This window comes from Otolemur garnettii, unplaced genomic scaffold (genome assembly GCF_000181295.1).
Source record: "Otolemur garnettii isolate 467f Iridium unplaced genomic scaffold, OtoGar3 scaffold00027, whole genome shotgun sequence".
NCBI lineage: Eukaryota > Metazoa > Chordata > Mammalia > Primates > Galagidae > Otolemur > Otolemur garnettii.
Genome location: NW_003852422.1, coordinates 4,640,463 through 4,665,762, shown reverse-complemented (window position 1 = coordinate 4,665,762; position 25,300 = coordinate 4,640,463). Strand labels below are relative to the sequence as shown.

Sequence of the window (25,300 nt, the reverse complement as noted above, 5' to 3'; positions counted from 1 at the left end):
AGATACAACTCTGCATTTTAACTTCAACATACTTGATGTCAGAAGTGGGATTCCAAAACTGGGGAGAATCACCAGCCCATGGAACTAGTTCAAGGCACCCACACTGGGGCCTTCTGAACCTTCACACCTCTGCTTCCATGGGCTGCCTTTTACCTCCCTGTGAGTCTCTCTTGGACTGAACTCCTGTTTTGGTAGAGATCTGTTTTATAGGGGATTTGGTTGGTGAGGGGTCTTTCCCCTCCAGATTAGGCGATTTCCTGTTGGGTAGGATTATTTCCCTCCTATTGAGCTCGCTATGAGGTTTTAATGAGGGAATTTCCCCTTTCATTTGTAGAAAACTATCATCTTCTCTGGTAAGAGACTCTGTACTTTATTTCCCACTACTGCTTATATTTATTTGGCTTTGGTGTATTTGGTATTAAACCCAATTACCTAAATAAATTTAACTGCATATGGACTCTCAAAGTTGAAAGACATGCCAAGATATTTTTGAAACTCCAGTTGGTAACATGTTCAACCATTATAGGGATTATTTGATCTGTTCTTAAAACTATTAAGAAAAGACCACAGCTATAAAATCATACACTACAAATAAGACTCATATCTCAATTGATATCTTGAGGTCAAAAAAAATTCAGGACTCAAAGATTACACCTTGCTACAAAATACTATCTCAAAGGAGCTAAAACTCTTCCTTCTCCAGAGATCTGCCTTACCCTTCTTACATTCCTTCTTTATCCTTCTGTATGCTAAATGCTCTTTCTCTAAAACTCCTCAGCTATTCCAGCACACTGATTATTTAAGTAAAAACACTTCAAAACCATCATATATAAAAAGAAAATTATTTTGACCTTCATGCTGTTTCTTAAAAGCAAAAGATAAAATTCCCTGGGGCGGCGCCAGCCCCATAGATAGAGAGCCGTGGGTTTGAACCCACCCCGGGCCAAAATGCAATAAAAAATAGCCCAGCATTGTGGCAGGCAACTGTAGTCCCAGCTACTCAGGAAGCTGAGGCAAGACAATTGCCTAAGTCCAAGAGCTAGAGGTTGCTGTGAGCTGTGACACCATGGCACTCTACCGAGGACAACAAAGTGAGACACTGTCTCTAAAAAAAAACCAAAAAAAACACATAAAATTCCCATGTAAAAGACACCCTTTCTGTACAGTAAGGAATGGCAAGGACAAAGAATTGAGACAAAAAAAAAATACTGTACACTTGTTAGAGTAACTCTTACCTTTTGAGCCTCCTCACGTAATTCAGTATCATTTCCAGAGTTAATTATTCTTTTATCATGAATGGGTGTTGGATTTTATCTAATGCTTTTTCTAAATTCACAAATCTCATCATGTAATTTTTCTTTTAGCTTTTTCATAGAATTAAATATATTGATTGATTTTCAAACATTGAACTAGCTTGCATCTCTGGGAAAAAACACATTTATGCTGCATAATTCCTAATATTCTTAATTTTGAATTCTCTTTTTTCATCAACTTTGCTAGAGGTTTGTCAATTTTACTGATAATTTTTAAAAGCCAGCTTTTCGTTCACTGATTTTCTTTTTTTTTTTTTTCCTCTCCATTTCATTGATTTCTGCTCTTTCTTATTTTCTTCCTTCTGCTCGTTTTGGCTTTATTTTTCTCCTCTTCTCTGTAGTTCTTTGAAGTGGACGTTTAGAGTATTGAGACTTACTTTTTTAAATATATGCATTTAGTGTTATAAATTTTCTATTTTTTTTTAAAGATTAAAGAACCAAATTATACTTTTTTTTTTTTTTTGCAGTTTTTTGGCCAGGGCTGGGTTTGAACCCACCACCTCCAGCATATGGGGCCGGCGCCCTACTCCTTTGAGCCACAGGTACTGCTCTAAATTATACTCTTTTCATAACCATTCTCAGACTGCTGAGCCCATGACTTCTAGTAGAGGAACCAGTCTCAAGTGTGCGGCTACCTCTATAATCCAATGTCAAGACTGCGTCAGAGTTTAGACCCAATTCCAAATAATTCCAGAAGTGGTTAAAATAAAAATTTTAGTGCTAGTAACTTAGATCCTAACCCTGATTTTGTGACTTATCTGGTAACTGACTATGAGCAGTCAGTTAACTAAGCCACTTGCTTATAAAATACTCAGCACGTTTTCTGGCACATAGAAAACAACCAATAAAGTTTAGCTGGTGCTATCATTATTATTCCTCAATAAGATTTCCTTATACTAAAACACAGGTATAAAGAAGCATCCTGTCTGGCAGGTACTCCAAGTGAAGTAAACGTAGGCAAATTTAGAGACAAACAAACCAGATAAATAAAAGAAACACAAATATTTACGAACTCCTCCTAACTTCCTCTACAGCAAAGAAATTTTTATAAACATTTAGAAAACCAATTCTACTCCTAAAGTTCTCAGGTAAAAATATACAGTAAAAAGTAGTTGTTCTTTTCCATTGTAAGATAAAAAAAAATTATTCCATTTTATTATTCCTTCTCTAATTCTTTCTGTCAGTCATGTACAAGACCCACTTGAACAGCTCTTTCCTGCCCATGGGCAAATAGTAATACCAGCCATAAGTAGCTGGTCCCCTCAACAAATGAGCACATCTATAAAAATTCCAATTCAAATATCTGCACAATTTGCATTGTATTCATGTCTTTTAAATATCATGTTAGCGTACACTACCTTTTCCTTTCTATAAATGTCTCTACCTCTGGTATTAATATGTACCATGTTTACATGATTCCTAAACAATTCCCCCACCTCTCAGCAATAATTTCCAAACTTTACCAAATGTTCAATATTTTTATTCATTTTAAGTTTCTTGCTCTACCAACTGAGCTAGCCAGGCATCTGCTAACTTTTATTCATTTTAAAATAAAGCATTTATGACTCGAAGTATTTTTTCCCCCATATACATTTATAACATGCCAGTATGTTTGCTGAGAGCCTCAGATCATTTGGCTTGCAGGACAGCATGAGAAGCAGAAAACAACAGACACTATCTGACCATCAGGCAAATAGAAACATCTGAAGTTCACTGCTGACCCAGCGAATTTCCCTCAGTAGACTTCAGACACTGACAGTTAATTATATGTAGGCATCTTACTGTAAACACCTTCTCCGGCACATTTTTCTTGCAGGCCCATCTTGGAGTCAGAGGAGGTCTATAAGGACAGTGAATGTTTGATTGTAGGACACAGTTTAAGTATAAAAATTTTTTAAACATATTTTTGTTTCTAACATAAGTAAACAGAACAAGGGTAAAATAGTATAGAAAAAGAAAATTCCAGATATCCTATTTAGCTTTGTAAAGTCTCCAAGGTTCTGAAATATAGCTGATGAGATTGCCATAATCAGGTCACCCAAGTGAGAAGCTTAGGAATCATCCAGGTCGTCCTTGAAATCAAATCCATCACCAAGTCCTACAAATTTAACTTGTTAAACATCTCTCTTTCCTCAAAATCAAATCCATCACCATGTCCTATGGATTTTACCTGTTAAAACATCTCTTAATCAGTGCTCCTCTCTTTATTTCTACTACCAGTGCTCCAGATCTGCCCTCTGGGATTACCTACCAATCCTATTAACTTCCTAATAGTTTCTTCTAGTCTCTAAGTCCTTAGATCCATACTACAGGGGCCTGGACCCCAGATTAAAATCTGATCACATCACTACTTGCCTAAGGCATTCCCATGTCTCCTGACAACCAAAGTTCAAATTCCTTACCACAGTATGCAATACCGTCCAAGATCTGGTACCTGCCTCTCTCTCTAGCCTCATCCTTTACCGCTGCTGTCTCAAACCTGAGAGTCTCGTAGTACGGAGCACACCTTCCTCACTTCCAGATCCCTACTCGAGGTTCCTCCCCTGCCAGAGCATTCTCCTTATCCCCTTTGCCACTTTCCCTCTCCTGGCAAAGGGACAGGGAAATAAAAATTATTATGTATGTTTTACACATATAAAATAGATGCAGCTTATGTTTTATACATTTTGAAACATGATAATATAAAAGAAAACAATGAACCCTTCTCTTGACATAGGTCATGTGTTCCTTCTATATCCCATCCGCTGCCTCCCCCAGATAATCAGTACCTCAATTGTCTATCATTTCTTCGCCTGTAAAAACATCAGTTCTGCACAAGTGTATTTAGCTTTGCTTAGAAAAGTATCAAGCTTTATAAAAGTGGGATTATACAGTATATGGTCTTTTGGAACTATTTTTCTCCATTCAAAATTGTGTTTTTAAAATTCATCCATGTTGAACAGAAGGAAGAAATGTACAAGAATGCTCTGGGCAATACTTTTCATAAAAGCTAGCTACAACCTAATTGATCATTAAAATTAGAGCTAGCTAGAAACCATCTAATTTTTCATTAACTTTATAAAAAATAAATAAGTTGAAATTTCTACACACAATGGAATACCGTATGGAAACGCAAATGAATAACTACTGCTATCCTCAACCATATGGGTAAGTTTCACCAACATATGTTTACAAATAAAGCTAGACACAAAAGAGTTCATGTTGTGTGATTTTATTTATACATGCTTTTAAAAAAACAAGATTAATATATGTTGTTAGAAGTCAGGATGGTGGTTTCCATTGAGGAAGTGGGTTAAGTGGCTTGGAGAGGGCACAATAAGGCAGGCAGTGTTCTATTTTTCAATCAGGGTGGTGGGTATTAAAGGATGGTTATTTTGAGAAATGATAGAACTGTTTACTTAAGTTTTGTAAATATTTTAATTTAATTTAATTGTTTTTATTCTTTTGAGAAAAAGTCTCGTTTTATCACCCTGGGTAGAGTGCTGTTGTGTCATAGCTCACAGCAATCTCCAACTCTTGGTCTCAAGTGATTCTCTTTCCTCCGCCTCCCAAATAGCTAGAACTACAGGCACCTGCCACTACACCCGGCTACTTTTTGTAGAGACAGGGTCTCACTCTTCCTCAGGCTGCCCTCGAACTCGTGAGCTGAGGCAATCCACCCGGCTCGGCCTCCCAGAGTGCTAGGATAATAGGCAGGAGCCACCGGTCCTGGCCAACATTTTAATTTTAAAAGATTCATCCATGTTGTTCGACACAGCTGTAGTTCATTATTTTTTTCTATGCTTTATACTATCCAATGATGTAAATAAACCAATTTATCTGTTTTCCTATCACTGAACATTTAGGTGATTTGTTTACTCATCATAGCTATCTTGTAAAACAGTGGTGCTACCAACATATTTCTGGGTGCAAATATGCAGGAGTTTTTTAAGGGGAATGGTACACAGAAATAAAGAATTGTGAGTCTAAAGGTATGTGAATATTCAACCTCAGTAGAGGACATTACATTGTTTTGAAGTCTAACACTGTAGGAGAGATCCTATTCTGCGTCCTTACCCCACCTTGGTATTTTGCCAATACTATGTTATCTCACTATGGTCTTAATTTAGATTTGAGAACTAATAAATTTCATCATCTTTTCATATGCTTTAACATTTTCATAAGTCATACTTTTTATTAAAACACCTGTTCACAAATTTTGCACTTTTCTCTATAGAACTGTTTGTCTTGCTATAATCTACTTGAAAGAGTGCTTTATATAATCTGGAAACTAATCCCTCATGGATAATATGCCTTGTAAATCTCTTCTCCCAGCTTGTAGCCTGTATCTCCACTTTATTTTACTTTTGAAAAACATAAGTTTTTTCAAAAATTCTTTAAACATAAATGATGATAGTGCATAAAATGCACAAAATACAGATAAGAACATGAACCTTCACTCATATTCAAAAATTATCTACATATGGCCAATATTGCTACCCTCATCTCCCACTGGATCATTCTAGAGCAAATCTAAGAGAGATGAATTATTTCATCCATAATACTTCAGTATATATTTCTATGAGATAATGATTGTAGAAGTGCCATTTATTCATCAAGAAAAAATATATAGTCAGTATTCAAATTTCTGACTGTTTTATAGTTCTTCAAATCAAGATCCAAATAAGGCACATACATTTAATTGACTGATGTCAAAATATAAGTCTTAAGTTTCCATTAATCTAATTGCTACCTTTTTTCCCTTTATAATTTATTTTCTTAAGAAATTGGGTTATGTATCCTGTACACGGACCCACAATTGGCTTAGGCCCCAAACCTCAGCATTTGCATCGCATCCTCTTTGTCTCACAACTGACATTCAACCTGTCAACAAACCCATCGTTCTTTCTTTCCAAATACATTAAGAATTCGATTATTTCTCTGCCTCTAGCATTAGAATGTGGGTCATGGTCCCATCTAACTGGCAGAGGCACTGATAAGTTCAAGCTTCAGGATCCTTCACTTGCACAGACCTCTCCCTAAGTTCCATACCTAATTTGCATTTGTAATTTCATATCCTTTTTCTTCAAGAGAGCTTATACTCTTGAAGATGGGAGCCCAACAAGGTTAAGGGCCCACAAAGATGGCACCATCTCTATACATGGACTATTGTGGGAGTCTCCTAACTGGTACCCTTGATTCCAACTTCAACTTTGTGTCTTTGCATAAAACTAGAGTCAGAGTGATCTCATTAAAATAAAAATCCAATTATACTCTTTCTAAACTCAGAACCCTCCACGGCTTCCTATCACAATTAAGGTTTTTAATCATAGCCTCAAGGTTCCACAGATCTGGGTCTTTGTTACCACTCTGATCTCCTTTCCTACTACTCTCTATCTTTCTCCTTCCACTCCAGACCCAGGCGAGTCCTTCACACCTCAGGCACTCCTCTGCTTTGGGGCTTCTGTACTTTCTCATCTCTCTCTCTTTACCATGCACCTCAATTGCAATTCTCCTCTATAGTCATCTTAATAGCATGGGCTTCTCTTGCCTCATCATCCAGTACAGCTTCTAGGCCTTCCATCACTGTCCCTCTCTTTATCCTCTTTTCTCTTTTCCAAGGCAAACTATGCATTTATTTAGTAATTAACTCCTCCCCCTCCATTAAAATATAAACTCTAGGATAGCAGTGACCTTGCCTTTTGCTGACTGCTATAATCCCGGTACTGAACGTCATCCTATAGTAAGTGCTCAATAATTGTATACTGAATAATTGGAAATGAACTCAAAGGAAAAAGAAAGATCTAGAATCTTTCAGTAAAATTATACACATTATATTTTTTATGAAAACACATCTATTTAGCTTACCTTGCAAATGCTTGATTGTAAGAACTAACCTATCCTTCAGACTCCGCTAGACAAGAACCTGATGAAATGAATGCTGGGAGGCTAAGGAAAGAGATGTGGCTGGAAAGGGGATAAGAAGAGAGAAAAGGACACCTAGAGACTGTGAGGAGTGGACCCATGGGAATGCCCCAGGGGGGCTACCAGGACTCTGAGCTGTTCAGGATGCTACATGATTGGACTGTACAGAGAAGGGCAAGCCATTTCTAAAATCCCACTTTCTTGTGTACCCTACTGGAAAATACAATCTAAAGTAAATGCCTTTTAAGTATACTTCTTTCCAGTCCTGGTCTCCACTTAACCCACTACAGTGAAGAAAATTTAATAGTGAACGGCACTACACTCACCTTCTTTACTCTAGGCACAACAGTGATGTTTTACAGACTGTCTTGATTCTCCAATTTCTCAAGCTTTCAGGAAAACAGATTTTAATACTTTTGTGTATCTCCCATCTCTCATTTTGTTTCAGTACACAAACTCTTGGGAGGTAGATACTTCATTCTTGCATAAGTTATAATCAAGTTTCTCACCAATTTGCTTTCATTAATTTTAATTAATTATTTTGACCTGGCCTTTTCCTATAAAGATGTAGACAGCATTCATATAGTGTAATAAAGTAACAAAGCATATGCTCATTTCTTAGTCTGCTCGGATTACCATAACAAAGTACCATCAACTGGGTGACTTAAACAGTAGACATTTATTTCTTATAGTCCGGGAAGCTGGAAATCCAAGACCAAGGTGTGATCTTGGATTACACTCAATGCATTATCTCATTAAATCCTAACAAGACAGACTATTATTCCCTTAGAGAAGCAAAATATCATGCCCAAGGACACACAGTAAATGTGACTGCTGTTACACTTCTTCCCCTGGTTTCAATATTAACTACAACTAACTTAAATAGTAGTTATTTTATATCAAGCACTATTACAAATATTTAATGTCCACTATTATGTTAAAGGGTGTATTAACATCCAAGGAAGTAATCCCCCCGTTTTTTTTTTAAGGTAATGAAACAACAGTACAGAGAAGTTAAGTGTCCTACTTAAGATCACACAGCCAGTAATTGGAAGAACCAGGATTCAAATCCAAGCAGTCTGGCTCCAAAGACCATGGTTATAACCATTGACCAACACTCCCTCCCAGGCACATATAAAAATGCATGACTTCGAATCCTGTATAGTTGCTCAAAGTGGGTCCCAAATTTGGTTTTGGGCTTATTAGCTAAATCTAAGATTCAGAATTCCTCGGATAAAATCATACTGGCTTCTCACGAGCATAAAATAAAGGTCTGCAAGAGATCTCCTTGTGAATTCATTCAAAAATTTTTGTTAAGTATCTTTTATGTGACTAAAACTTAACTATTTCACATTTGGGTATTTGATAATGTGGACATAATTTAAAACTTTAAATATCTTTAATTCTATCTTAGTTAAAATTATTGTTGAAACTAGAGGCCATAAGTTCAATAGCAGAGATACTAAGAACATACAGTTTTGATACATGTGCTTTTCAGAATGAAGATCATTTGACTTTGTTTAAATAGGTAAGAAAGGCTAAAGAATACCGTAGTTATCATAAAATTTAAGTTGAACCTGTATTTACCTTTTACTTTGTTCATAAAACAGAGCCCTCTGCCCCTGTGTGTGTACCAAGTAGGACAAAGAGGTTTTCTGTTTCTTGAAAGGTTTGTTTTATTAATTCCAAGGACTCTGACATAAAACCTTCAAAGGATAAATGTTAAATTTAGGACATTATATTTGCATTTTTTTATTAAATCATAGCTGTATACGTTAATGCAATCATGGGGTACAATGTGCTGGTTTTACATACAATTTGAAATGCTTTCATCAAACTGGTCAACAGCCTTCACGGCATTTTCTTAGTCATTGAGGGTACTATATTTGTTAGAATGTTTCAGAAGATTGTGTTTTGTCCAATTAATACAAACTATGTACATTATAGGAGGCTGATTTTGCTCACTAACCTTTGATAATTAATCACTTACTATGATCTCACAGCTGTGGTCATATAAAGCCAAGTAACATGTAAATAGAGAATATCCAAAAACATTCCTTTTTGCCACAATTCATTTTGCAAATAAAATAAGTGAATGATTCTAATAGATTAGATATTAAACAAAAAAACAAAATCTCATTCTTTTACAGTATAATTTCTGAAACCTGGTAAGACAGAATATTTCAAAGTACCAAATCTTACATAATGAAAATTTCCTGATCTTGCTCTCCTGAGATTCCACCTCATAACTCTGACCCTTACTATGACCGAGTGTCCCAGGATTCAGTGTGAGGGTTTCTTTTCTTTCCGTATGCATGCTCTTGGTGATCCAATCTGGTCTCAGTTTTGAAATAACACCTATTACATGCAGATCTTTCCCCAGAAGTCCTCCCGGAACAAAGCCCTACCCTTCCTCTTCATTTCTTGGTGTCAACACCCCCAAACTTGACATGAATTTCTTCTTATCTTCATCCACAAATTTGTTTCTCTCACAGTCTTCCCCTTTTTAGTTAATGGCAACCCCATCCTTCGGAGTGCCTAGTACAAAAGATTTGGTGTCATGCTTTACTCTTCTACATCAATCTATTAGTTTATTAATATATCAAATCCTGTTAAATCTAATTTCAGGCTACTGTATATCCAGGCTGCAATCCCATCCCATCACCTCTGCAGCCCCTGCCCTGCCCCGAGCTGCAGCACCACCCTCCTGGATCACGGCCGCTGCTTCCTAACTGCCCTTCGTCCTCTCCCTGTCCCCTTCAGTCCATTCTCAGGACAGCAGCCTGTGTGCACCCAGAAAACGCACAGGACTTCCCGGCCTAAGATGGTCTGCCCCCCTTTCATCCCTCTGGCTTCCTGTCGCTACTTTCCTCCTGCTGTGCTGCAGCCAGTAGTCACCCTCCGGCCTCCGACCCTTGTGTTCCCATTTGCTGTCTGGTGATACTCGCCCCCGCAGACACCCCACCTCTTACCCAATGTCACCCTCTCCATGGGGCGCCCCTGACCACTGTTCAACCAAAGGGCCGCTCTCCAACACTGCTGGGCTCCGTAACCTACTCGGGTTTTCTCCAGTGCACCTATTACCATCTACAACACTAAGATTTTGTGAATTTATCTTGCTTATTATCTGTTTTCCCAAACAGATCTCCCAAACTCCATGCAAAATACAAGTTCCACGAGGCCGGGGGACGCTGTCTGCTCACCCCTCTACCGCCACCCGCTAGGACGGCACCTGGACACGACAGGCGCTTAACGCTTATTCGTCAATGAACTAGGCCAGTTCATCCGAGCCAGGCGCGAGGCCACACCAAGCTCGCGCTCATCTCTGCGCTTTAACATATTCCAGTCATGGAGATGTTGATTCCACCTCATTAAAGAACTTTCCAGAACCGCAAAGAATGGGCAAAAGAACCTGTGGAGAAACACACGTATGTGAGGGGTCACGGCACGTGGCCTCCACAGCACGTGGCACGTGGCTAGCACCACGTGAGGGCCTACCGGCTTCCGGTGTTGCTACCTGAGGACTTCCGGAGCAAACTCCAGCTGTGCCCGCAGGAGTTGAGGGACCCACCACGCCGGTGTCCCGGCACAGAAGGACAGCAACACCAAGTATGTGGGACATGGTGAGAAAGCAGAGTGTTCCGGGAGCAATGGGCCGGGCTTGGGGTGGTGAGCAAGGACGGTGAGGAGGGCGCTGAGCTAAGCTTTTAGGAAAGTGGGGCGCACAAGGCATGCCGGGAGGTTGCAGCACCTGTCGAGTTTGAGGGACACGGGGAGCTGGGGCACCCTGGGAGTTTGCGGCCTGCCAGGCGGTTGGGCGCGGCAGGCAGCTCGGGGCATGCCGGGAGTTTGGGGGCGTGCCCCAGGTTGGAGCATGCTGGGAGAGGCTCGCGAGGGCAGAGGAGCCAGTCGTGAGGTAAGTGTCGGGGAGGCCAGGGCGCCCCCTGAGGGAGCAGGCCGGTGCTTCCGAGCCTCCTGGGGTCGCGGCTTTTAAAAAACTTCCAACTTTATATCCCTGAGTAGGAAAGGGAGAAGAGGGGGCTGGTCGGGTCGCCCCCAGGCGGGACCCCGACTCCGCGGCCTGAGCAGGGTGGGCCCGGGCGGGAGGCCGCGCGGAGAATTCGCGGCGCGCGTTTTAAACCCCGCTGCTTCTGTGTGCAGCTTCGGGCTCAGAAAAGACTGATTCAGCCGTGAAGGCCCGTCGGCCCCATTCGTATTACGTTTGATTTTATTCTAGAGTGCCTTTTTGAAATGTCTGTAGTTGGGCCTCAAACCGTTAGTGCAGGTGAGAAGGCGCGGCCGGGCGGGCGGGCTGGGGCCAGAGCGAGGCCAGAGCGAGGCCAGAGGGTCGCTTGAGCCCAAGACTGGGCGGTTGCTGTGAGCTGTGCCGCCACGGCGCCGCACCCGGGCGACATAGTGAGACTCTGTCTCAAGAAAGTGGGAGAAAGCGAGGCCGAGGGGGCGCCCCGCGCAGCCCGCCCCAAATCCGGCCTCCGGCGTGTGCTCGCTCGCGGGGACAGACGAGTGGCCGAAAGGTCCTCAGCGTTCCGTCCACTGACTTCACGAGCGGGCGCTTCTTCTCTGTGTCCTCGAACGTAGGATTTTGTAGATGCCGCTGACCCTGGGAAGGACCTTCCAGGTCAGGAATGCAGCGGAGCGGTTCTCTAAACACGCACATGCGTAAGATGTGGCCCAGGTTTTGAGCTTTACAAGATAATTCTCATACAATCTAGCAAAAGAAAAAAAAACTCTTCTTTTTGAATCTACAAGTTTTGACAATTAACTAAAAAAAATTTTTAAAGGTAATTCTGTTAAAAACAATTTTTTTCTTGTTTACCCCGGAACAGATCAATCTTGTTTACATACAGTTTTCTGATCAGCAAGACTTTTGAAGGTTGGCAGAAGGGGAGGACTACTCACAGGAATTTCTTGGTGACCTGCAATTTAGATTTCTGCCGTTAAGATGTTTAAAGGAAAAATGAGACAGAAAGCAATTTTAGTGGGAAATGTGTTTTAGAAATGAAAGTAACAAATGACAAATTTTCACCAATGTCTTTTACCTTTTTTTAAATATGCACAATTGTCCTGGGTCCAAGTCATAACTAATCTTTTGCTTTATATTTTAGCTTGTTCATTATTGATGCCCTCTGCTGAATATTTCCAGTGAAGGGAATTAAAATTGTAAGGTAGGTTGTGTTTGCCTTGAAACTTTGTACTTTTCACACACACAACACAGAGGCAGAAAGAGAAGAAATATTTTTATTTGTAATGATACCAGGAATCATCTTGTTTAAGTCATTAGCACTTTGTGTGAATTTGTTACCCATTATAAGAGTACTTGGCAGATTTAAAAGAACCAACTGGTTTATCTAATGATGAGAAAATCTCACACTGTGGTGCTTGAGTGAAAGAAATGGGTTGGAGTCAGAAGGGCAAGCCAGCATTCCTCAGTTGACCCCACAAAGGCGTTTTCTTACTGTAATCAGACTTAAGGCTGGTCACACTGTGGATTCCTGGGCTAATGCGTAATTACTTCCTAAAATGAGAAAATATGTTGAAGGTAAAAAGTTGAAAGTACTAGAGAGTCCAGGTTAATTTCTCTGGTTGTATTTGTGCATGTTATAGTACTTGAGCTTCAATAGGTTGCTTTACTTTTATATTCCAGTTTTCTTTTCTGTAACAATACATAATACAGACTTCAAAGGTATATCCTGTAAGTTGTCAACTGTAGACTGTGCCCCAAATAGAATTTTAAAGCGAGATAACTTGGTGGAAACAAAAGCTAGGTAACAACTTAGAGATCTCAGTAAACATTTTCATTCACGTAAAATGAGTATAATGTTCCTTAACCTGCTTTACAGAGATAATCTAGAACTGCAGAAGACTTTGCTATGCATTTTGATTTTTTAAAAAACTATCATTGTTATAAGAAAGATTTTGTTTTCCTGAAAGCAAAATGAAACTTAACATACAAGAACTGTAGAGTTTTTATTAAACACAGAATGGTAGAAATATGTTTAGTTCCAGAGCAGAGGAGGCATTTAATAAATAGTAGCTGTTGTTTTATATTGTTTATTCTCAAATTATTCTAATTTGTGCTATAAAACTGCAGGTTTAAAACTCTAGATTATGATAAAAATCTTCTAAAATGTATTGTAACCATTGTTGCACAACTCTGAATACAGTACAAAACATTGAACACTTTAAATGGGTGAATTACATTCTGTGTGATCTATACCTTAATAAAACGTGTACCTTCAAATTCTAGAAAATCATTAGAATATCTTAAAGGTAAAATGTCAGTGATACTTAACTGCTAAAGTTTGCTAACTAATGTGTTTTTCTGATCTTATAGTTATCAGTGATGTGCTGAGTTGATATTGAAACCCTCCTGGTAACATAGTTTACTTCCTTTTTATTCCTGTTTGTTTTTAAAGGCCTGATTGCTGAGACATTCAGTCAATAAAAAAATATGAATGAGTCTAGGCACCCGTCACTGTTCTTCATCACACTTCCAGATTTACACAAACTCTGTGCTGTCAGAATAATATTGAGTAATGGATTGGCAGATACTGAGATTAGGAGTATACAAATGAAGATATGCAGGTAAAAAAATATATATATCTTGTAACTAAGGCTTTTAAAACTTTTTAAGACCCATAAGAGCTATTTTAAAAATATTTCCTTTAAAGCAAAATAATCTATGTAAACATATAATTTCAAAATAAAGGAAGTCAGTTTTGTTTTTACTGGGCATATCATATTATGTTTAAGAGGGGACTTAAAATACTTGTGATAGACTATCTCACTGTTGAGTTTTTATATTTGTGACCTGTTATATACTTTTGTAAAATTCAAAATTTCTACAAACAATAGTGAGTTAAATCAGGCTCCAAATACTTAGAGATCCTAATTAATCAATACTTACCGAGTATCTATTGTTTATAAGGCACTTACACCATAAACACTTTAGTATAGGTTCTTAATTTTCAAGTCAGTATAAGACACTAATGAGTATTATTTCAGGATCTATCTCAATAAAGATGATCCCTGATAGTCTTTGAAAAACAGCCCAGAGGAAACCTAAAGTATAATTCCATGGTTACTGAGGACCCTCTGTGTATTCGTCCCTTAAATTACATGAGAAGACTACATCTTTAGCTGAAATTTTTGGAGAAGAACAAACACTTACAAGATTATTAGGGATAAGAAATAAGGAATAGCTTATTGGGGTGCTTTTGGGGTGTCCTCCATTTTCTTCTTATTTACAAACTTTTCTTCTCCTTGTTGCATATTTTCCTACCCAAGGGCAGCAGGGAGCCTGTACCCTCCTGCTAATTTGATACATATCAATGACTTAATCGTGATCCCCTTTGGAAATACTAAAATAGGTAGAACACCTTATGGGAGGTTTTCTACTGTTTTCCCTTGAATTAAAGGTGGCCATGCCTACAAAGCAGAGCTGTCTTAATTCAACCTCTCAGTGACTGACAGCCTGAACAGAGAGAGGAGAGAGACCTGGCCTGTGGCAGACAAACGCAGGCCTTGCAAAAGGAAAGTGGCTGCTGCACTTGACTTCCAACAGATAGGAAGCCACCCAAAAAAGGTTGTCTTACTTTCTGAAGTAGGGCTTTACACATACTAATGGGCATTTTATTTCTTTGATGATTAGTAATGATGAAAAATTTTAGATTTCTGTCTGTTTTCCTGTTTATATTTTTCATTATCTTTCCACTGAACTTTGCAGTTTTTGGCGGGGGCTGGGTTTGAACCCACCACCTCTAGCATATGGGGCCAGCACCCTACTCTTTTGAGCCACAGGCACTGCCCTCCACTGAACTTTGAAACAAAATTGTTGATGGTAATATGAATCATGATGATTTTTGTTGTAAATTTATTTGGCTATTGAAACCACTACTCACTTCTTTCTGGCTTGTGAAGAATTTCCTTTTTGAAGGAAAAGGATCTAGTCAATAGTTCTAATTTTCAAGAAGTTGGTAACTTCATTGGTATGTGAATCCTGTGCCTCTTGCCTCCAGTGACCCCTGCCTGACATTTAAAAAAAAAGAACAAGGAGGAAAATAGAAAAAGAATTAAAAAGAGATGGATTGGATTCCTCATTGTGCTTTGATTTCTTCAAGTCTATATTTAGGAGAGAGGTAGAGCCTTAAAATATGAATTTAGTTTGACAGATGAAACAGCCTGGAAAATTCAGGGACAGGGACAAATTATCATATTAGTATCAGTGTATAAACTTTAAAATCCTCTTAATTAAAATGTTGTGTTCAAGGTAACATGCAGGTGTGGGGAGAAAGACAAAAGTCTGTAACACAATCATTGCCTAGAAAAACTTAAAATTTTAACTAAACAAAATTTTTAAATGTTCTAATAAAATAAAAACACAGATGGTGGGCAAATCTACTGTGTAATATATTTAATCTCCACAGGCAATTGCTGTTTCTGCATCAAGATATTCTTACATCACCTGTGCCTGGAATATTAAACCAAATTTGGGTGGTGATGGCGGTTAGTATTTTAACATTTTATAAAATATTGCTAATTATTGGGAGCAAAATGATAATAATTTAGGTATTGTAGCAGAGATTGAAGATAGTTTGTAAGGATGAATAACAATGTGTTATAGTTTGATTAAACATTTAACAGATTAACTTTGATATGGTTAAAATCTACTTTCTTTGTCATAAATGCTAAGGTAAAGAATATTAAAGAATAAAATGGTGTAACAGCATAATTTTTTAAGATAATTTAAATGGGCTTAATACCTTCTATCATATTTTATCCTTTAGAATAAAAGATAAAAGTTTCTTACTCAGCAAATCTCCAACTGTTTTAATTTTTTAAATTAATCCCATGAAAGATAAATCTCTGTCTTTAAATAACTAAGATTAATGTTTATTTTAATTTGGAAATATTAAAAAATGTTTTTATATTTAGTAAAATTAGTACTAGTGACATATTTCTCAATGCTATATGTAACTAGGAATTATAGAAATTTCAAAAATCTTATTCTAAGATCTTTATAAAAAATATTTCTCAAGATTTTAATCCCCCAGAAATCAGTTTAATCAATATTTGTTAACAATGATGATAAATCATCCAAAACTTTACTCCTTTTGTTTTCTTTCTAGGTCTTGGTTATATGTTCATCTTATATCATTTTGTCCTTAATATTAATTTTTTTTAAAAGACAAGCTGTTAGTGAATAAATTGACTAATATCTCTGATTTGTATCCTTTTTTACCTGAAAATCTTTATGGTAGAAGGACATTATTTTAGAGTTCTAGTAAATTAAAGTATCCTAATTTTGGCAAGAATAATAACAGGAAAGTAGCCATCTGTTTTAAATATATGTTTTGTTTTCTTACAAAAATATTAGATTCTGAAAAAAAAACAAAAGTATTAGATTTCTGTAAAAATATTACAAAAATATTTAAGCAGAAAATGAGATTATTATGCATAGGATTTTGAAACTTAACCTTTGAGTCCCCCTTTCATAGCTTCTTATGGATATCTTTCCATGTCAGTACATTTATTTTCCTTGTTTTTTAAGGCTCTGAGTTATTTAACTGGTTGTATAATACCTAATACTTCCTAATGCACCCAGTGTTTCTAGTGTTAACAGTGTTTCAGAAAGCATCATTGACATTATATCATTTTTCTGTGTTAGTGGATTGCAACACATTTTAAACAAACTATAATGGATACTGCTAAATTGGGCTCTGAAAATTTTATGCTAGATTACATTTTTTTTTCTTTGAAACAGTGTCTTACTTTGTCACCCCTGATAGAGTGCCCTGGGGTCATGGCTCACAGCAACCTCAAATTCTTGGGCTCAAGCAGTCCTCTTGCCTCAGCCTCCTGAGTAGCTAGAGGCAGGGCTATTTTTAGAGACAGGGTCTCGCTCTTAGGCTGGTCTCGAACTCCTGAGGTCAGGCAGTCTACTCAACTCATCTACCCTGAGTGCTAAAATTATAGGCATGAGCCAACATGCCCAGCCTTGTATTACATTTTAACAAATAGTGGGATATAGTGGCTTAACCCTGTGATCTCAGTGCTTTGGGAGTCCAGAGCAGTGGGATCACTTGAGATCAGGAGTTCAAGACCAGCCTGGGCAACATAGCAAAATCCCATCTCTACTAAAGTAAAAAATAAAAAATTATCTGGGTGTGCTGGTGCACCTGTAGTCCCAGATACTAGGGAAGCTGAGGTAGGAAAATTGCTTAAACATAGGAGTTTGAGCTATGATAGACTGTGCCACTGTATAATAGAGTGGTGCCTGGATGACAGAGCAAGACCCTGAGTCTTTAAAAAAAGAAATACTGTATGAGAGAAACTATTTTTTTATACTCTCATGAACACTGTAGATAATAGCCTTTAAATATTTGTCAATCTGTAGGTTAAAGATAATATCTTCCTTTAATTTGTATTTCCTTTATTAGTGAATTGGGACACTTAATGCCTTTTGAATGTGATCTTCATTTGTGCCTGTTTTCCTCACTCATGTCTAAGAATTTATTGTATATTAAGAAAAGTATTAAAAACTTACATGAAACTTACGGGACTTTTCCTTTTATATGGCTTCTGTGGTTTAGTCACTCCCCAAAAGGGTTTCCACACTCTGAGAATGCATCTACAGGGAGGGCATGATCCTCACTTCTCAGCATAGGTGCTGATAGGATGATGGCCTGATTCTATTCCCTCTGTTGTATAGTGCTTAAAATCTTTATGTATTTCATTATTTAATTATGTATTTGTTAAGTCCGTTTTATAAATGTGGTTTTTTTGTTATAGATACCATTTTATAAAACTGGAAAACTTAATGCCTATGTTGAAAAATACAGAGCTAAGGTAAGTTTTAAAAAGAATAACTCTAGATGTTTATATTGATTAGGTGTTCAACTTCTTTATTCAGCAAATCAAAGTAAAAGTATCTTTCTCAGAAATTATTGCTATGCATGTAAAAGAACCCAACAGTTTTTTCCAAAAATTATTTTGTGCATTTAGTATAGAAAGAGGGGTAGAGGCTTATTTTTTATTGGATACTTTATTGTAGGCATTTATGTGGCATAATCTCATTTACCATGTATATCTTCAAAGAAGTGAATATTCCTGTTTTCACAGATGAACAAAATGGAACCCAGTGAGGCAAAATTATTCACCACTATCACATAGGCAATGTGTGGAAGAACAAGACATTATAGATGGTATAATAGCGATGAGTTTCTGGATCTTTGCAAGGAAAAGAATTAATACATGGGGTCAAGCACTCTCCATCTCCATAAATCAACTCATTGAGCTTTGACTAGAGCTTCTTTCATGCTTCTGCATGTAACTCTGAGGCACTGTATAATTGGTTATTCTAGCAGCCTGTCCTGTCATAACTGGTCTTGGTTCCTAGATCTAGTGGGGTTCAGGATAATGAGGTTTCTGGTCATCTCTGAAATGATATCTCTCCTTTATATTCTAGAATAAAAATAAGGTCTCAGAAATGGTACTTTCTAGCTCCCTGAAAAATCTTTAAATAACCTAAAAGCTGGTTTCAGACATCATTGGAAATCTGGGAAGATAGTATTACTTAGTAGCGATGAGGAAGGATTATATTTAAATGTTTCTGTTGAGGCAAGTCTTTGGTCATAACAATTCTGGTTATCTTTAGAGGCTATTTGTGAACTATGAGAGCCAGATTTGAAGTATATTATTCACCTATATTTAGGACCTAGGTCTTTAAGAAGACCCTACAAAATTCTACCCTTGATTGTGGAAAGTATATCATAGTTTAATGAAGACCCATTAGCTGTCTTACTGGCCTTCTCTTGCAGAATCTGATCTTGTTATTAATATATTGATTTAAAAACTCCATTGCTATAGAATCTGTGGGTCAAAATTGGAGGAAGGCTATGATGTTACAAAAAGAATATGATTTTTAAGATGAATTTTAAAGATCAAAACAATTACATTCTAAGAAATAGAATTTTTTAGAATAGAAATGTAGCATTTCAGTATGACAAATCTTTAAATAAAGTCGTTTTAACATTGTTTCATTATGAGGACAAAAAATTGCTTTTCAGCAAAGCCACTGTGTGGAGTTTGCATGCTTTCCTCTTGTACACATGTGTTTTCTCAATATACTTCAGTTTCCTCCCACATCCCAAAGGTGTGCATGTTGGGTGATTGGCAAGTCTAAATCATCACAGTCTGAGCAAGTGTAGGTGTGTAGGTGTGTGGGAGTGCACCTGCAATGGATGGCGTCTTGTGCCGGGGTGGTTCCCAGCTTGAGCCCTTAAGCTGCTAGAATAGACTCTGGCTGCCCACTACTCTGAACTGGAATAAGCAAGGGGGTAAATGAATGAATAAAAGCATACAAATTACTATAAAAATTCATAAAGTATAAGGTAATCAGACACATGAACAATTAATGATGTGGTATGAAAGCACTCAGGTAGCCTGCTGTATTTCTGATGATTTCTTTTTGAGTTACATGGTGGTAGGAGGTGCTCCTGACAGTTTTCATTTTGCAAACATTTATTCCTTGATTTAATTCACTGCCACTACCATACCACTGTCACTCACTGATTCACTTGAAGTAATTCTTTTGTTTGTATTAATTGTTCTTAAATTTATGTTTAGTTCACATTTATTCTAGCGTGTAATATTATGAGTGTTTTAAGTCTTTATTTAGAAGTTTGGTGATGTTTCTGTGACCAGAACTATGCCATAGTTCTTATTTCTATCAATTAGCCTATGGTGGAATTGGTTTTGTTATATGTTATTTCCCTTAAAGTTGCAGTTTTCAAAAATACCTCGATGACATTGAGTTAGGACTTAACATACTGATCTAATAAGCAGTATTATTGTACAGTATTATACTACACACCATCAATTTACATGTCTTTTAAAATTATAAGAAAATAAAAATTAAAAAAATAATCACCCACTTTCCTTACACCATAATTAAAAATACTTTGTGCTGTATTTTTTTCCACTCTGTAAGTTCACAGCTTTGGCTTTATCAGGCAAGGTGTCACATTGCCAAGCTGTTTATAGGCTTATCCTTTCTCATTTATCCCAGTTTCTCATTCCTTCTGGCCCCTTTACCGGACTTGCAGATGCTGAATTCTTTGTTATTCACTAACTTTCCTCCATCCATACTTGTTTTCCTACCATCATTGAGCCTTCATGGTTATGCTCAGTTTTTCTTTAAATGGATACTTTTCTTTTTTTTTGTTTTTGAGACAGAGTCTCAGTATGTCACCCTGGGTAGAGTGTTGTGGCATCACAGCTCACAGCAACCTCAAATTCTTGGGCTTAAGTGATTTTCTTGCCTTAGTCACCCAAGTAGCTGGGACTACAGGCCTCCCCCACAACGCCCAACTATTTTTTGTTGTTGTTGCAGTTGTCGTGGGCCTGGCAGGCCCAGGCTGGATTCATACCCGCCAGCTCTGATGTATGTGTCTGGTGCCCTAGCCACTAAGCTACAGGTGCCAAGCCTATATGGCTACTTTTCATATAACAGTAATCATAATCAACAGATATTTTTGAATATCTATACTATGTAAGCACTCAACTTATTTCTGGAGATAAAAATGGGAACCAGATGAAGTCTCTGCCCTCAGGAATTTTTGAGCAGGGAAAGAATCTCTACCTTTTCAAGTTTTTGGAAGAGTTTGTGTGGAATTTTTGTTATTTCTTTAATAAATACTTGGTAAAATTTACCAATAATGCCATCTGAGATTTTTAACTATAATTTTAATTTATTTAGTAGAGTTGTCTAATTGTTGGCATAAAGTTCCTTATAATATTCCCTTATCTTCCTTTGAAGCAGAATCTGTAGTGGTTTAGTGATGTCACTTCTTTCCTTCCTGATATTGGTAACGTGTGTTTCTGCCTCTTTCTCCTCCTCTTCTTCCTATTCCTCCTCTTCTTCCTCCCTAAGGGGAAGTACTTTTTCCTATAACAGGAGTCACCCAAATAGAAAAGGTGGTAGAGAATTTGTCACTGACTTTAGTTGAAGTAATAAATGACACCATTGTTGTCCTGTCAGGTGTTCAGGTCACCAACCAGCATAGTTAATGGATGATAGGATTGCCCCAGACTTCTTCCTTGCATGTCAAGGCGGAATTTGTGCTGACATATCCTGATAAATATAGAGAATTCTTCAGGCCGAGGACAAAGTCAATACAGAAATTAAGGAGAAAGCCACAGGGTTTTCTAAGGAAGACCTCGGGTTTATGGATTCCTTTTTTTTTTTCTTTTTTGTCACCCTTGATAGAATGCAGTTGCATCATCGTAGCTCACAGCAACCTCAAACTCCTAGGTTCAAGGGATCCTCTTATCTCAGCCTCCTGAGTAGCTGGGACTAAGGAATGTGCCTCCATGCCCCCTGCTAGTTTTTTGGGGGTTTTTTCCCCTCTCTTTTAGTAGAGAAAGGGTTTTACTCTTGCTCAGGCTGGTCTCAATCTCCTGAGCCAAGCAATCCACCTGTCTCGGGTTTTCAGAGTGCTAGGATTATAAGCATGAGCCACTATGCCCAGTCTGGATTTATGGAATTTGCTTAGCTCCTTGGGTCTGGGCCCCTAGAGCCATATTTAAGGTCAACATTGCAGGTTGACTTCATCCTGCTCCTTGAAGTCCTAATGGTAGTAGCCATAATTAGATTCCCAAATGAGAAACAGATGTGGTCCCCTCCCTTGCCAACAGGTTATTGAGTTATGTCCTGGAAACACTCACCTGAAGTCAAAGTAGTTTAGAAATGTGGGGTGGATAATAGTAAGAGACAGTTCACCTTGGCGCTCTCACATTTCTGCATGTTTTTTTCACAAAGCAGTGGCAGCCTTTTTGTTTTTTTTCTTCATGGACTATATTTTCAGAGATGTTTTTGCAGCAAATAACCTTGGCCCTTGTCTTAACCTTGAGCACTTTTTCCTCATGTGTATGTGCTAATCTGCTCAGCTGAGTATTTAAGAGGAGCCCTCTGCTGATCTCCTGAGTTTGCTTTCTGTGTAGCTCTTTCCTCTCCAGCCCTGTGACCCTGAAAACTCTAGCTTCATTGGCCTTCGTAGACCCTCAGCTCTGCCTCCGCAATTCAGGGAGATTACCAGACTTCCTTGATTCCCCCTCCCTGCGCTGTAGCCTGGAGGTTCTCTAAAATCAAGAAGCTGGAGAAATCCCAGGGCTCATCTTGTTGGTTTCCCATCTCTTAGGGATCACTCTTTCTTGTCATGTGATGTACAATATCTTGCAAACCATTGTTTCATATAAGTTCATATAGCCAAGTTTGTAGATACTTCAAGGAGGAGAATGGATCTGGTTTCTATTATTTATTGGTCAGAAGTGAAAGTCTTAATTTTTAAAATTCTATTCAAATAGAGCTACTCTATTGATTGCATGTGTGCCACATAAATATTTATTTTGTGATGTGAACTAGACTGAACCATGCTGAGAAATACTGCAAGATCTTTCCATTCTGGAGTCCTCTGTGTGGACCAGGATGTAAAGTTAAGTTGAAAGTTCTTAGCACAAGAGTTCTCAAGATTTAGACTTAGTGGTCCAGGGTAAGGAGGAAGAATTTGGCCATAATAGCATGATAGTAGTAGTATTTTGAAGTGGATATATTTTAGCAGTTCTTTAACTTTAAAATAAGATGGCATTAGATAACTGCAATTACTGTAATTTTTATCCAAAATAGCTCATTTTGTTTGGTATTGGTCTAAAGACAGGCTGTCACTTCTTTTTAGTTTATAGGGACATAGAAATAACTTAAAATTTGCGAATATTTCTTCCTTTAATATTTTTTAGATGGAGGCTCCAGAGAGAGTAATTCCAGTAATTCTTCAACACTGCCTCTCATATTCATTCATAGTTAGACTTGCTCCAGCCTGGAACAGAACTGGCCATTTCTTGATACAAGGTAACTTATCTTTTTGAGTCATTGGGGCTTTCTAAATTAGATTACTTCTATTATATGCATCTATTTTTAATTTCAAGATAATATTTTTAGAGAGCAATTCTTTATTTCAAAAAACTATGCTTTTGGTTACATAGATGGATCACTTTTATAATTCTTGAATCACAGTTGTAAGTGTGCCTATCATTCAGATAGCATTCATTGGACCTATTAGGTAGGTTTTCACCCATCCCATTCTCCCCCACCCTAATCATGCTTGATTTTCACTGATTTTTATTTATTTCCTCTGTGCACATGTGTGCTCCTCAGTTAGCTCTAATTTAATAGTGAGTACACAAGGTATTTTGTTTTTCCATTCTTTAAATACTTCACTTAGGGTAATGGTCTCTAGTTCCATCCAAAATTGTTGCAAAGGCATTAATTTATCCTTTTTGTGGCTAAATAGTACCCCTTGGTATACATATACCACATTTTGTTAATCCATTCATGAATTGATGGGCACTTAGGTTGTTTATGTGTCTTTGAAATTGTATAAATTGTGTATTGAATTGGATAATAAACATAGAAGGTATATCAAAGTATATAGTAAATATAATAAACATTGCAAGTACAGGTGTCTTTTTGATAAAATGACTTTTCCTTTGGGTAGATACTCAACTGTGAGACTCCTAGTTCAAATGATAGGTCTACTTTCACTTTTTTTGAGGGAATAATTCTTTTTTTTTTTAAAACTGACCCGACTAAGCATTCTCATACAAGTCCATAACACAAATGTCATCTCCTTACTTTGGGATTATGTGCAGAGGCTTATTGATAATTCTTTTAAAAAAGCTTATTGGGAGGCGCCTGTGGCTCAGTGAGTAGGGCGCCAGCCCCATATACCGAGGGTGGCAGGTGCAAACCCAGCCCCAGCCAAACTGCAACAAAAAATAGCTGGGCGTTGTGGCGGGTGCCTGTAGTCCCAGCTACTTGGGAGGCTGAGGCAGAAGAATCACCCAAGCCCAGGAGTTGGAGGTTGCTCAGCAACTCCACTGCAGTCTACCAAGGGCGAAAAAGTGAGACTCTGTCTCTACAGAAAAAAAGCTTATTATACATATAATACTTAGGGCTTGAAAAGGAATAAATCTAAGTTATGAGGCAGTATGATAAAATGAGCACAAATTGCAATACTGATGGAACTGAAAAACTATCCTGAATATTTTGTTGAGGTTTGACTATTTTCTAAGTATTTTATAGAGGAGATAATTATTTAAGGAAGAATTGAGTATTTCTCCCATCCAAGAACTAACCAAGCCCAACCCTGCTTAGCCTCCAAGACTAGGCACATTCAAGGTAGTGTGGCTGTGGACAAGTTGGGTATTTCTATCCTTTTAATTAAAGAGATACTTTTTAAACAATTATATTTTTTCTCTGAACTGTCATCAGATATTCCTTTGCATTTCAAGGTATTTTCCTTAGCTTTGATAATTTAACATCAAGTATAGTTATATTTATCAAGCATGATTATTTATGACTTATAATAATGTAGCATATTCTGTAAATTTTTTTAAGGAAGAGATTTTCTTTCTCAGATGGGAAAGCAAAGTGCAGTTGGTAAGTACAAATGCTTAAGTCAATACATAAAACATTAGTATAATTAACAGTTTTTAAAGAAAACAATGTTAGAGATAATTGAGTTGTTCTAATCTTGATGGTTAGATTATATCAGAGTTGAATCAGATATTGTCATAATCATAATTTCACCCTGGGAATAACTTCTGGTTTGAAATTCATATTCTACTTATATGAAAAAAAATACACTAACAGAAAAAGTTTTATTTCATCTACTTAAAATTATGGTTGTGAAGGACTTTAATTCAGTAGGCATTTATAATGTATAGTTTTTAGAATCATATTGTCAAAAATGTTTTAATACTGATATAAGTGAAAGAGCTTTAATTTCTTATAAGAAGGCTATGATTATTTTTCTCCTTTAAAAAAATATTATCTGAAGAGACACAGATGACCCAAAATATACAGTTTACTGTATGGCACAATGTGATTCTTTCATTGAGTCATGCAGTTTTATTTCAGACAGTTTCCTAGACAGTTGTCCAGAGATAGCAGATGGGCGGGAATCCTGAGCCCACAGTACATTGTGTGTGTGTGTTTTTTTTTT

General features: G+C 37.5%; 1 protein-coding gene across 1 annotated transcript in view; it reads left to right on the top strand.

Moving 5' to 3' along the window:
- Positions 1 to 13,689: 13,689 nt before the first annotated feature.
- The window catches only part of CUNH18orf63 (chromosome unknown C18orf63 homolog), a 40,023-nt gene continuing 28,412 nt past the window's right edge, over positions 13,690 to 25,300 (top strand). The window contains exons 1-5 of the mRNA XM_023512360.1: positions 13,690 to 13,823; positions 15,665 to 15,743; positions 18,030 to 18,086; positions 23,034 to 23,145; positions 24,694 to 24,735. Coding sequence (XP_023368128.1) covers positions 13,690 to 13,823; positions 15,665 to 15,743; positions 18,030 to 18,086; positions 23,034 to 23,145; positions 24,694 to 24,735 — 424 coding nt within the window. The remainder of the gene's footprint in view (positions 13,824 to 15,664; positions 15,744 to 18,029; positions 18,087 to 23,033; positions 23,146 to 24,693; positions 24,736 to 25,300) is intronic.